The sequence below is a fragment of the Amia ocellicauda genome, chromosome 17 (assembly GCF_036373705.1).
Source record: "Amia ocellicauda isolate fAmiCal2 chromosome 17, fAmiCal2.hap1, whole genome shotgun sequence".
In the NCBI taxonomy this organism is placed as follows: Eukaryota; Metazoa; Chordata; class Actinopteri; order Amiiformes; family Amiidae; genus Amia; species Amia ocellicauda.
In genome coordinates, this window is record NC_089866.1 from 12248769 (window position 1) to 12262675 (window position 13907).

At 41.9% G+C, this 13907-nt stretch overlaps 1 protein-coding gene across 7 annotated transcripts in view; it reads left to right on the top strand.

Moving 5' to 3' along the window:
• Positions 1-11071: 11071 nt before the first annotated feature.
• The window catches only part of LOC136712281 (trinucleotide repeat-containing gene 6A protein), a 37957-nt gene continuing 35121 nt past the window's right edge, over positions 11072-13907 (top strand). For all 7 annotated transcript variants that reach the window (XM_066688751.1, XM_066688755.1, XM_066688754.1 and 4 more), the window contains exons 1-2: positions 11072-11224; positions 12707-12754. In XM_066688751.1, coding sequence (XP_066544848.1) covers positions 11220-11224; positions 12707-12754 — 53 coding nt within the window. In that variant the 5' untranslated portion in view covers positions 11072-11219. The remainder of the gene's footprint in view (positions 11225-12706; positions 12755-13907) is intronic.

The following is a 13907-nucleotide window of genomic DNA, read 5'->3' on the forward strand; positions in this document are numbered from 1 at the left end:
AGAGAGTCTTTTATTCTCCTTCCCACACTCTCCTTTGCTCCCTGTGTCTGTCCTAATCTCTCTCCTTTTCCCTGTCTCTCTCTTTCTCTCCACCTTTCTCTCTTTTCCTGTTTAAATCTCTCTCTTCCTCTGCCCCCTCTCCTCACTCCTTTCGCCTGCCTTTCAGCACCCCCCACCCAGCTGTGGCCGGTTGTAATTTGTGATGGAGAGGGCAGTGTGCAGTACGTGCATGTGTGTGTGTGTAGCATCGCTGTGCTGTGTGGAGGGCTGTACCAGCGGTTAGTTTCCAGAGCCAATGGCTATCTGAGACTACAGCATCATGTGACTTGGGATCGCTAACACAAAAAAGTTGCAAATAAAAAGCATTCCTTTCTCAGCCAGGCTTCTGTTCTCCTTTCTTTTCCCCCACCTTTTCTTTCTCCTAACCTCTTTTACAACTTCAGAAGAATTTTTATGTTGTTGTCTTTTTCTTGCCATTCTGAATTATATGTCAAGAAAAACAACCAGTCTCCTAAAATTGTATTTAATGTCTCTGATGGCATAAAACAAAAGTGAATATAGGAGACAGAAAGAAAAAAAATCATATAAAGGCTTTTCTGCTCTTGCCACGCGGTCTGTCCCCAGGAAGCAGAGCATTTGGCCATCTTTAGAAACCCTGTCTAATTGTCAAAAGAGGGCAAATAAAAAGTGGTTCACAAAGTGATATCTAAAACCTGTTTTGGGTCATTGAAACAATGGCTTTCAAAGGACTGGTGTAAAATGCGCTGCGTGTGCACTTGTTAAACCTATAGCTACGTAAATAAAGCTAATTAGAGGAATTAATTAGGCTTAATCAAGTGGTTCTTTTCAAAATGAATTTGTATTTGTCTAGAATGAGAGGGACGGGGGGTGGGGGGAGGAGAGAGTGAGCAGAGAGTGGAGGGGGAAGGGAGCGAGGCAGTGGAGGGGGGAGGGAGAGAGAGAGAGAGAGAGAGAGAGAGAGGGGAAGGGGTGCAGGGGTGAAGAGAGAGGTATGGGTGGAGAATCAAAAACAGGGGGAGGGGTCACTGCTGTACCACTCACCACACCCACCCCTACCCCCCTCCAGGACAATATCTTCCCTGGAAAGTTAACCCAATCTTCAAATGTCATCTCAATAAATATCCCTCACCACAGGCCTGTCAGGCAGACTGCATGGGAATGTCTGACTGGGGAAGATAAGAACTGCAGGGGCCCTAGTAATTCTCAATGTGGTCCCTCTCTTGCTTTTGTATAGTTGTGGGGGGGGTTATATGATACTCATCAGTTATACTGCCTCAGTCCCCTCTAACTACAGTGATGGGCTGCATGTCCCAGTTTGGTGCCAGCAGTGCAGGACTGCAGCTTGTAGCTCAGCGTTACATTACGTGCTGTCAGGGGCCATTGGAGCTGTTCTTACCTTGGACTGGTCAGGGTCAGGGTAAAGCACAGATCTGCAGATGTAAAACACAGGGGCATTGTGGAGTACTGGGTCAGTGGGGTCTTATCATAGCTGTTAAAATGGTAAGAGAGACTGACACACCATATTTAATCTATAGTTCTGCCAAAACATGACTAACATGAAAAATGTACAATGTCAAATACATTAATAGTTTTTAAAGTCCCATTTAAATTATCAATGATGCTGTAAGTACTGAAAATCTCTCTCTCTCTCTCTCTCTCTCTCTCTCTCTCTCATATATATATATATATATATATATATATATATATATATATATATATATATATATATATATACATATACAAAAGAGGTATATACCAAAAGGTATTTATACCAAAGAGGTGTAAATGTGTACCCATAAATTACATAACAGCAACTACATTTGAAACAGCAGTAAGAATGACTGCAGCCACTTCAGTAGAGAATTTAACCTGTAATGGTGGACTCATAGGTAAAATTAGCTGAGCTGGACTTAAAAACAGCAATAATAGCTACTGCAGAAGTCTTTGTAGGTGTTGCCCACATGTTCATTGTGTGTGATTGTTTGTGTGTGTAGTGGCAGAACGTAGGACTCTTGTTTTGAAGAGGGCTCTCTCGCGCAGCCCCTGGTGACAGGCAGCACCTGAGTCTCAGAGATGAGCTGCTGTCGGCAGCCAGGGGACAGGACTCTGTGCTGACTGGTGGGGTCTGAACACCAGAAAATAAAGTGTTAGTAATTTTCCATCACTGCGGAGCCGTTGCTTTAAAAACATGCTATTCCGTACTGGTGAACACTGAGGGCCTGTTTGTCATGGGCAGACTAAGAACAACAAGAGACTACGATTCTCCTCAAATATAAGACTATTAATAGTAAAAACAGTATCCTTATGCAGCAAATACATATTCAGACCAATATTGCCCCTTTTTTCGTATACGTGAAATATATGGGATATATTTTAGTCTGCAATCCATATATTTATTTTCAGTGTTGAAAATATATTGTAGAAATTAACCTCACCATATATTTTCAACCTATTAATTAAAAATAGGGATTACAGACTAAACTATATTTCAGATACTTCCCATACAGTTTACATATACACAAGAGGTGGCATTTTTGGCATATGAAAATACTATAACAACAAAGGACATAGAACTCTATAGATTCATATATATATATATATATATATATATATATATATATATATATATATATACAGTACTGTGCAAAAGTTTTAGGCAGTTTAGGCAGTGAAAATATGCTGTAAAGTAAGAATGCTTTCAAAAATAGACATGTTAATGGATTATATTGATCAATTAAATGCAAAGTGAGTGAACAGAAGAAAAATCTACATCAAATCCATATTTGGTGTGACCACCCTTTGCCTTCAAAACAGCATAAATTCTTCAAGCTACACTTGCACAAAGTCAGGGATTTTGTAGGCATATAGTCAGGTGTATGATTAAACAATTATACCAAACAGGTGCTAATGATCATCAATTCAATATGTAGGTTGAAACACAATCATTAACTGAAACAGAAACAGCTGTGTAGGAGGAAGAAAACTGGGAGAGGAACAGCCAAACTCCGCTAACAAGGTGAGGTTGCTGAAGACAGTTAACTGTCAAAAGTCAGATGAAAGACACATCATGCTTACTTCCCTTTGCAATCAGAAGATGTCCAGCAGTGCCATCAGCTCAAAATTGGCAGAAAACAGTGGGACCCTGGTACACCCATCTACTGTCTGGAGAAGTCTGGTCAGAAGTGGCCTTCATGGAAGACTTGCAACCAAAAAGCCATACCTCTGACGTGGCAACAAAGCCAAGCGACTCAACTATGCATGAAAACACAGGAACTGGGGTGCAGAAAAATGGTGGCAGGTGCTCTGGACTGATGAGTCATTTGAAATATTTGGCTGTAGCAGAAGGCAGTTTGTTCACCAAAGGGCTGGAGAGCGGAACACGAATGACTGAAGCAATGTTCTTCAATGCTGAGAAGTACAGGCAGATACTTATCCATCATGCAATACCATCAGGGAGGCATCTGATTGGCCCCAAATGTATTCTGCAGGATGACAATGACCCCAGACATACAGCAACAGTCATTAAGACCTATCTTCAGCGTAAAGAAGAACAAGGAGTCCTGGAAGTGATGGTGTGGCCCCCACAGAGCCCTGATCTCAACATCATCGAATCTGTCTGGGATTACATGAAGAGAGAGAAGCAACTGAGGCTGCCTAAATCCACAGAAAAACTGTGGTTAGTTCTCCAAGATGTTTGGGCCAGCCTACCTGCCGAGTTCCTTCAAAAACTGTATGCAAGTGAACCTAGAAGAATTGATGCTGTTTTGAAGGCAAAGGGTGGTCACACCAAATATGGATTTGATTTTAGATTTTTCTTCTGTTCATTCACTTTGCATTTAGTTAATTGATAAATATAATCTATTAATGTGTCTATTTTTGAAAACATTCTTACTTTACAGCATTTTTTCATACCTGCCTAAAATTTTTGCACAGTACTGTATATGTGTTCCGTATGGGAAATAATACATATATATATATATATATATATATATATATATATATATATAAACACTGCAAGCAACGTCTGCCCATATATACAGAGGGGATTGCATCCTCTTGGAAACAAACATCTGCCTTTTACAACTCAAGGGAGTTCCCTGTGGCATGTTCCATACAGACACCATTTATGTCTGCATTATATAGTATAGACCACAAGAAAATATAGTTGTAACCACAGACCCTTGTGTGCTGCATGTCATTTTCTGCATACAGTCTTTGTGGTCAGAGCATAGTCTTGGAGCTTTCCTGAGTTGAAGGGAATTCTAGAACACTGTGGTGACGTACATGTTGCATAATAAAAGAAAAAACACTGGATTGTTTACCACCATTATATAAAAAAGCCTTATCTTACATATAGTATGTAACCCTCAGTGTGTCATCAAAAGAGGCCTATATAGAAACTTTAGTTCTGCATCCATCGACTATTGGGATATTTGGTACCAGTCACTGTCATCTCCTTGTGTGTGTGTGTGAGCGTGTGCATATGTGTTGGTGGAGGTGGGACCCTAAATGTTTCTGTGTGTGAGAGAATGTGAGTGTGTATTCGATGCCTGTGGGAGATTGTGTGAGTGTGAGAGAAAGTGGCTGTCCCTGCATCTCATAAACCAGCCCTGGTACTTGTCATGCAAAGCTGGTCTCTCCACCTCCTGCCATGTCTGCCTGTGCACAATGGAGAGCCGTTTTTTCCCAGGCAGGGCTTTAGCTGCTGCATTGAGAGCGAGCAGCCTGTTGGCCGGCCTGTATTGACAGGACCCTGACCCCTGAGCCAGCCGCGCTGAGCCCGCGCGTTCACACACAGTCACTAGTCTTGCTTGTGGGAGGCCCGAGGGCTGCTCCACTGCTCGCCATTCAATCCACCAAACAAGGTGTATCTTTCCCCAACAGGATGATCTCCTTCAACTTCAGTTACAAATAGATGTATTTTTCTATTTTTGTGTATATATATATTTTTTTTTTCTCTGCTCTTTACAAACCCAAAATGGTTTCCTAATGACATCACAGGTGTTGTTATGTTGTTGTTTATTTATTTATTTTTAATCTTACTTATAAGATGCAACAAAAAAATGTATTGGATATGTTGAGGACATAAGTTCATAAGGTTATGGCCCAAATAGTAAGAGAGTAAAACAAAAACAAAAAGTAATACAAGTAAACTTGACTGCAGAAATTAGTGAACGATGGTTGTGGCCGGATCCAAATGTGCCCGTCTATCAGGGCTGTTGGAGCTGGGTACATCCCGAGGCAGCCCCACCACCCACACACTGCCAACTCAATGGTACAAGATCATAAACACTCTGGAAAAGCAGCAAATCTTCTGTCTTCTCCGTGAGAATAAGAAGACAGACCCCAAACAGTTGTGTCTCTGCAGTTTCCTTAATGTGCTGCCTGATGTGAAGTCATGGGGCAACCGAGCAGAAACCGGTCCAGCCCTGGATTCCACCAGGACGAGTGAGCAGTGGAATGTGCCCCAGCCAGAACTGTGCACAGGCATGTGCCGCTCCGCTCCTGCTTCCTGGAGGTGCCTCTGTGTGTCTGTACTGCTCTCTAAAAATTGGTGACAGTGACAGAAAACCAGGTCTGCTTCGGGCTGGCAGAGTGATAGTTTTCCCCCCAGCGATTCCTGCTACCCAGCTAGGGTATTATGCACACGCACACAGAAATCCAGAGCCCAATATTAACAAGTAAAAACAATACTGTATTTCTTTATCTTTAGGTGTTGTAGCATGTGGGTAAAAAGGAAAGTGAAGTATCAAGTTACGTTAGCAGATGCACCGATCGCCGTGGTGTACGTTCTGTTGCCAGGAAACAACAAGAACAGAGATGGTGGAATATTCAGCTCTGGAGACCCACATTTATAGGATGGTCTGGTTTAACTGGTCAAAGAAGCATCCTCTTTTGCTTGTTTTTTAAAAATAGAGTCAACTGCCAAGTACATCTAGCTTTACAGCTTGCACTAATCAACAGCTGCTTTAGTAACAAATCTATAGTTTTTTTCTTGACTTCAAATCCTGAGCACTTATCTGCTGTAAACAGTTGCAATCTGTTTTAAATTGTGTTTCTCAAATTATCTGTGCTGCCAGTATAAGTATATGTGACCTCCCCCTCTGGTGTGCCCCTTGATCCCTCCCCTTAGAAAGATTAAAACAACAATACAACAAGTGTACTGGCTTTTCGCTGTTTCCTATAACATCGTGGGTTGTTAAAGCTGTGTTATCAGTTCAAGGGTGAGGGCCACGATAATAAACCAGTGCACTTGTGCTAGTGTGTCTGTTCTTCTGAACAGGGTTAAAGGGCACATCTACCCCTCCCCCATACCCAGAAAAACTGCATGACAGAATATCACAGGGTCATAAGGCTTGTAATTAAAAAAGCAACATTAGAGGTGTGCTGGTTAAAGAGTAACATTCAATCCTACATTTTCCATTATCTAGCTACTTGACTTATCTGTTTGCTATTTTTAGTACATTTTACATTTGTACTTTGTTACTTTAACATTTTTCATTGTATTTGATGTTTGTTTAGATTTGGTGATACTGGTGTTACATTTTTTATTTTCACATCCAAAGTTTTCTTTTTTATTAAGCGAAAAAGGATGCACTTTGAGGACATTTATGCTAAAAGGCACTAAAAATGAAGACTCATTGAAGACATTTCACAGCAAAAGTCCAAAAAGATCCAAAAATCAACAATTCGTGGCCTACTCTCTGATGATATCAGTGGAATAGCCTGGCAGTGTTTCACAGCACAGTCCTTCAGTCCTACGGTGGTTGGTTGTACATGTGTGAGTGTTGGTGTTTGTTTGTTTAGTGTAACAACAACAATTATGTAATCTCTGCTGAGCCTTTCCAAACAAGTAATCTCCATTCATAGGAAATCATACTTCCACAAAGACTACAATCAAGAATAGATTTCACAGATAAACCCCTTGATTAAGGTGGGTACTGGTTTGGCATGCCTGACAGAAAATAGCAGGGAACTGGTCTGGGCTTAGTCAGGCCACAAATGTGTGTGCAGCCCTGTGTGGGAGTCTGAAGTGAAACAGAACAAATCTCAGTCTTATCTCACAGCTGTGGGGCCTTTATGTGATGTAACAGAGTGCCTCAGAGACAGATGAACCCCTCGCAGACACACACACATTGAATAATTGTTGTCATGTAATTACTGTAATAGGCCAAGCTGCCAGATTCCTCTTTGAACTCATGTGCTCTGCAGCTATTAATAGGAGCAACTCCCTAAGTTTCCCTCTTAGCGTCACTCTTGCTGTGCAGCGAACTGAAACACCCAGGAGAGTGCAAAGAGACTGGGATGACGATAATATGGATCAAAACAAAAGATAGGAATATGCTGACTCTCTTTAGGAAGGTTCTGATGTACTTAGAAGTTTGTTTTCGTTAGTGCCGTGGCAGTTTTGTTATCAGGGAGGATGGGGGTTTCGTTTTGTTTTGGCGAGCAGCACAATGGGCAATTGTGACAAAAGTCTCTGCCAACTGAGGCAGAAATGCTGTCTTCAATAGGTTAACGCAGTAGCTAGGCCGTTTAAATCTGTCCCCGTGTTTTGTTTTCTGGCTGAGGATAGAATTTAAACGTAGGCAAATTCCGTACCAGGGGCTGGCCTGTATTTACATTTTTAGTGATCTGTTTCCTTTTACTGTGTGGTGATTGGCAAGGTGCTCTAGAAAGAACAGCCACTTGCACTCTCTCAAAGCTGGGAATGAGCAGGTAAAGAGGACACCTCAATGTAAGCTACAGACTCCACGTGCTACGAATTTGCATCTATTTGCATACTACTCATTTCTTGTCTTGTCTCCTGACAGAAACTATAAATCCACCACTGCAGTTCATTCTGAATTAAAAGCTGCCTTCAGGATGGAAGACAGGATAGGGGAGGGCTGCAGAGCTGGTGTGTATGTTATTCTGTATTCATGTAGAGGGTATTGAAGCGACTTCACTCTCTAGACTCTGGTTTGTTGTCCTGTTTCTTCTCTCATTGGCATTTTTGCAAATGCAGAGCCTGGGACTGTCTGTGTAGAATTCAGATGGGTGAAGGGGATTACAGCAATCAGGAAACCAACATGCAGAGAAAGCTGCAAGGCCCCGGCAGCAGGCTGTCTCCACGCTGGGCCTTGTCTGCTCTGGCTGCCTTCCACCGTCTGACTCGGTTGCCCAGGAGACCACGGCCCTGTTTACATTCTGAAGTTTGTCTTCAAAAGTACACAGAGATGACACCCCAGTGCGGTTCCTGTTAGCTAGCGCAGGAAGAATGTGAAACTGGCAGAGACCTTTGGATCCATTTTAAAGGAGCACAGAAAGGCTTCTTTGTGGAGGCTGGGGCTGACTGACATACAGCGAGCCTGGTGTTGGTGCACAGCCTAAAATAATACCAGACATCTTGTATACGCAAGTCTTGTTTAATGATATCAGTATTTCTGCTGAGAAATGTCAGAATTGCAGCAGTTTTCATCAAACTTCTAGTTTTAATTTCAGAGACCCAGTTACCAATATCAGTTTTATATACACACATACATAGATATATACCTATATTCCTATATATTAATAATTTAATATGTCATTACTTAAGTGTTTGATAATTAAAAACATAAAACCTCAAAGCCAAATATTAATCATATCTAGCATTTAAAATTAATAAATACCTTGAAATCAAATATCATGGGCTGCTCAGACACTCAGGACTCTGCTCATTTTTTATGTTTTTTCTTTTCCCTTTTCCTTTTCCATTATTCAGTATAAATTAAAATTTGAACTGGACTTAATGAGTGAGATGGATTATGTAGCCTGCTGTACATTCACCCACCATGTATTTCTTGAACTCTCCCCCCTCTTGGCCTTTCCTTTGGTGTGATTAACAGACTGTCACTACCCCCCCCCCCGCTCCACTCTCTCTCTCAGACAGGGTGTGTTGATATTCTTTCGAGCCCCAACAGGCTCCCTCTGTTTCCTCCGGGAGAGAAGTACGGATAAGTGCGATCAAACTCAGGCCGAGATCCCCAGTCCCAGAGACCCTAGAGTACTGCTTCCCCAGGCTCTTCTCTCACCTCCCTATGGCCCACACCCCAGCCTCCCTCCACAGTGTCACCTCCTATAACAGCGCCACATTCTCCCAGCATGCTGTGCTGTCATCCCTGAAGGTTACATCGACTTATTTTCAAAGCAGTTTTCCTGAGTCTAAGAAGGAGGCATCAGAGGGAGGGGACTATATACTGAAACATGTTGTATTCCCCCTTTCACATCCAGATATGTGAAGGATAAGAGCTTTCCTTTTTTGAATGGGTTAACTTTGGTTTATATCACCATAGCTACAGTTTCTGTCTGTAGCTGTTGGGGCTCAGTGTTTTTTTGGTTTGGTTTCTGGTTGTTTTCTTTAGCAGTGGACCAAGAACTGTGGGGAAGTGCCTGGGTTGGCCAGCCAGGATAGGAAAGTTGTTCACTGTACAAGTGGAGTTCCCAGATTACTGACTCACTCTGGCCTGCAAGGGACACTGACCACTACTACTCTGTTCCCTCTATCCTCTATCCCCTCCAGTGATATGAAGAGAGTGCCAGACTGGCAGATCTGCTTAACTGCCCTGGGCCAGTGTAACAGTATCAGCAGTTTAATGTACACTAACTGTTTTTCTGTGGTAAACATGTAAAGTAAACCGCAAGCTTCAAGGAGACATGGAAGTGACGTAACAAGCCCAAATCACTTTGAACATCTAGTAAAAGCACAACATAGTATTGGAACAAGTGGGAATGAGGTGAGCCAGAGTAATCTCTTTGAGTAAGGGCTGTGTTTGGACACTGGGGAGTAGATCGAGTGTCTCAAAGCAAGGTCCCTATGGAAACGACAACTAATCGTTCAAGATCATAAAAGCGACACAGAAATTATTTGAAATCCTGCAGGTATCACTTAACTCGGAGAGAAAACAGGTACCTTTTTATTGCTCCAGGGACAATTTGTGATTCTTTATTAGGAAACTGGATGTTAGATCACACATGCTGTATGTAAAGGCCTGTTAGGAGTTGAAGTCTCTATTAAGTAATAGGAAGGAAGTAAAACATCACTATTTATATATATATATATATAATTATCATTATAACCACATACTCCAACTTTTTAAAAGGGTAGATTAGGCTCTAGTCTTACATTGTGTTCTATATGATGATTTTTCCATTACCTTTTTAAAATCTCACAGCTATCAGTGTATGTATTTTTAACTAATGTCCCAAGAGGAGGAAATCATATAGGCGTGGAATAGTAATAAAATACCAGTATGTTTATCCTATGTTATGTATTGATTTCAGGAAAGACAATATATAATTATGGCAGCAAGTGTTGTCATGGAAGGCTAAAAGCATTATGTTTGAGGGCAAAGGTCATGCTCAACTGACTTTTGGTTTCTACTTAACTATAAAAGTGTTAAAGGATTGACACAAATTCTTGTTATTGCTGGAGTTTACACACAACGGAAAGAAAAAACAGGTCATAAAAGCTACATGTAGATCACAACAATGTAACTGGAAACATTCAAGTTCATCATTGACTGAAAACAGTTGCTACCCTAAACTGAACCTTTTATTTTTGTTATGTGTGTGTGGGTGGGTGTTTTTTTTTTTAAATTAATTAAAGAGAACAGTTAAACGTCTGACAATCAACAAACAATGTGGTGGCTAGACCCCATTCATTATCCTGAATAATAATAATAATACAAATAAAAAAAATACCAGTCTAGTGGAACCTTAGTCTCGCTTAACAGTATTTGAATACCAGGGGAAATACAAATATATCTTAAATGGGCTTAACATTTTGTGTGTGTGTGTGTAACTTGATAAAATAAAGCTATCAGAGCATTCCACCTACATCTTTAATCGGGCTTTCATTAGGACCTGAAGACATGCATCCCCCCGACATTATTACGCAAGGGGTTGTCCTGATTGTGTATTGCTAGTGTTCGTGGCATGCTAATTGCTGCTTCGTCTCTGCAGCCACCATTTTGGGTTGTGTCGCTCGCAGGCAGAGGAAGTGGTCTGCTGCGCCGCTCGCATGCTCTTCCTGTGGGGCCGGGGAGGGGGGAGGTTAGCGAGTGAAGAAAATGGCGGCCGTGCAGGGTGACTGCTTCTCTCCCAAATGCTGCATACACGTTGAACTCCCGTAGCCTTACTTCCCCGCTTTCACATTCACTCTGTTGCACTTTAAATTCATGAGGTAAGTGTACCGCTGGGTTTGGGCAAGGTTAGAAGTCGAGGGTTTGCACGGATTTCTTTTTAATGTGCAGAGAGGAAAATGTCCGGACTTTCTCGTAGTGGCGGAGGCATCGTTAGTTGCGGAGTGGGGCTGCAGCGAGAAGCGGAGTTTGCTTCGAGGATTTCAGAGACTTGTGCGTGAATTTGAAAACTAGCCGACATTATATATTCTTCATTCGCGTTTTATGCTAAACCGAGGTTTTAAAAATGTATATATTTTTAAAAGGGGTTTTGGTCACTGGACGTACTCGTTCAGCAGTTGCTGCTGTTGATTTTTTCTCTAGGGTTTCCGATTAATTGGTGCTGCTGAACAATATAGGTTGCGTTCGCGTAGCGCAGATTTCTGCAGTTTTGCGAGGATGTGCACGAATCCTGCCGATCCCATTGGCGCAGCGGCGCAGATCCGCGCTCGGCTGCAGACGTCTGCGCTGCACGGCTCGACCGCAGCCACAGCGCCGTGTTCGGTGCTGAAAAACAAACGGCCGTGCATGGCCTCGGGCTGGGGTAGAGGGACGTGCGGTGTCGCAGTGAGGGACGCGGGGGTCTGTGCTCCGGGTTACATCGCTTGAGCTGCGTCTACCGCGACACGATGCACCCTGTGTGCATTTACTGCGTTTTCTGTGTGTTCCGATTGCACAAGAGAAAATAAGGTCAGCCTTGTATTGATTTGCACTGCCTGCAATGGAAACTGCCGTCCTATCGATTTTTTTTTTGCTCGGTTTGACAATGTTTTATGTAAATGTTTGCGAATATATTGTGTGTATGCATATCTGTGTGTGTGTTAATGCAGACGTTTTTATTTTTCCGGATGCGATATTTAGGCGCGTTTAGTTACGTATTTGATTCGTCTGCCGTGCTTTTAAATGACCTTGCGAAAGGTTTTCGTTTCTGCAGCGCAGTTTGTTTTCATATTCGCTGGCCAACGAGTTCATCTGCTGCATCACTGTCCATTTTTTCATAGGTGCTGCTTCAGACTTAGTTAATTACAATCATGTTAATCACTTCCACGCTGTTTCCTCCATATTGTGTAGCTGGGCCGTTTTGTACGATCCGTGTTTGGTCATTTTGGTGACTACTTACATGTGTAGATCAATATTAAACGGTCATTACAGTACTTTTATGTATATATAATTTATATTATGTTACTGAGGTCTTCGCTTAAATACTTGCGCTACGTGATTATTTGCGACTGCGATCCGCCAGAGGAAAATGATCGTATTGCCTTAATATACGGTAGACGAGCGAAAGACTTAATGTCGACAAACTGACTTTATTGTTAAGTTTCATTATATGTTATGTTTTATGCGCGATCTTGGCCACAGCCGGATGGGTCTGAGCGCATTGACAAACCTGCTCATCCACAGCAATAATGACAACTGCACATGTAACCAGCTAATTAGCTCTTCTGAAACTTGACATCTAACACTTCCTTGTTTCTTTCTAGAGAATTGGAAGCTATAGCCACCAAAGAAGCTGAGGAGAAGCAAAACAGGTTAGTACCCTCCTTCAGTATTTGTGTTGACTAGGGAATTGGGACTTTGCTGGCCTAGGATTTTGACCGTGCAACTCTGACCTTTCTTTTTTTGCTAGACAAAACTAGCAAAGCCAGGTCAGTGCAGCTGTTGATGGTGCAAGCATATGCAGATCCGTTTGAATTAAAGGGATCCAGCATGCTGAGTCAGCCATAGCGTTTGAAATTGTTGAACGAACACTTTCCAAGCGGGTGTTTGTGTAGTTCATTGTAGCTGTACAGTATGCAGTATATAAGTCTGAATGGGCAAAAACAATAGCCCCCAAACCCCCTTGCCCTTCCTTTGGCACTGTGAAATGGAGCCAGCAAAATGCCTTTCTCTCTGTGCAGAAAAAGCGTGATGTACTGAAAATATACTGACTAGTGCAGAAAGGTGGGAACACCTCGCCTGATGTTAGTAGTTATCTTCTCAATTATTTCACCACCTGATTTTCACCCTCCTATGAATTTAGGAAAATACATGTGTGTGTTTGATAGATTACTGATAAGATTCCTGCAGAAGTGCAAATGAATGGATTATGGCATGGATTTTTATCCTGTGCATCACCCCATAGCAGCCCCATTCATTTAAATGATCTTGTATGTGCTGACTCACCCTTTCCCAAACAATTACCGAATGTGGGTGCTGCTGCAGGAAAGATGTCTAAGGCTAAACTTTAGCCTGGTTATTATGAATACAATAAAGTTAATTTATTGACTAAACCACATGCTAGGTTCTGTGTACTATTTTAAGTATTTTTTTTTTTTTGTTGACTTCTCTGTGCTGGGTGTGTATTTCCCTTGCATTTTTACCTAAATATGAAATTGAATTTATAATCATGTATTTTTAAATGTAAAGTTTAGGCTGTGTCAAGCAGGCTTTTGCATACATTTTGGACGGATGTGCATCGATTGCAATTTAAATGGCGAATTGCATACTAGAAGTTTGTTTGCCCATGTGTGCAGAGTCCATTTTGACTTTAAAGAGTTGTGTATCCAGCCCAGAGAAGTACCCATTCTCTTGTTTGTTTAGTGACCCAAATGCATATTGGGAAACAGTGGTCTGTGTACTTGGCACAGCTCATAAAATGCTGTTGGTCTGTGAGTGGTTGGTATGGTTTTGATTGTGGTATTA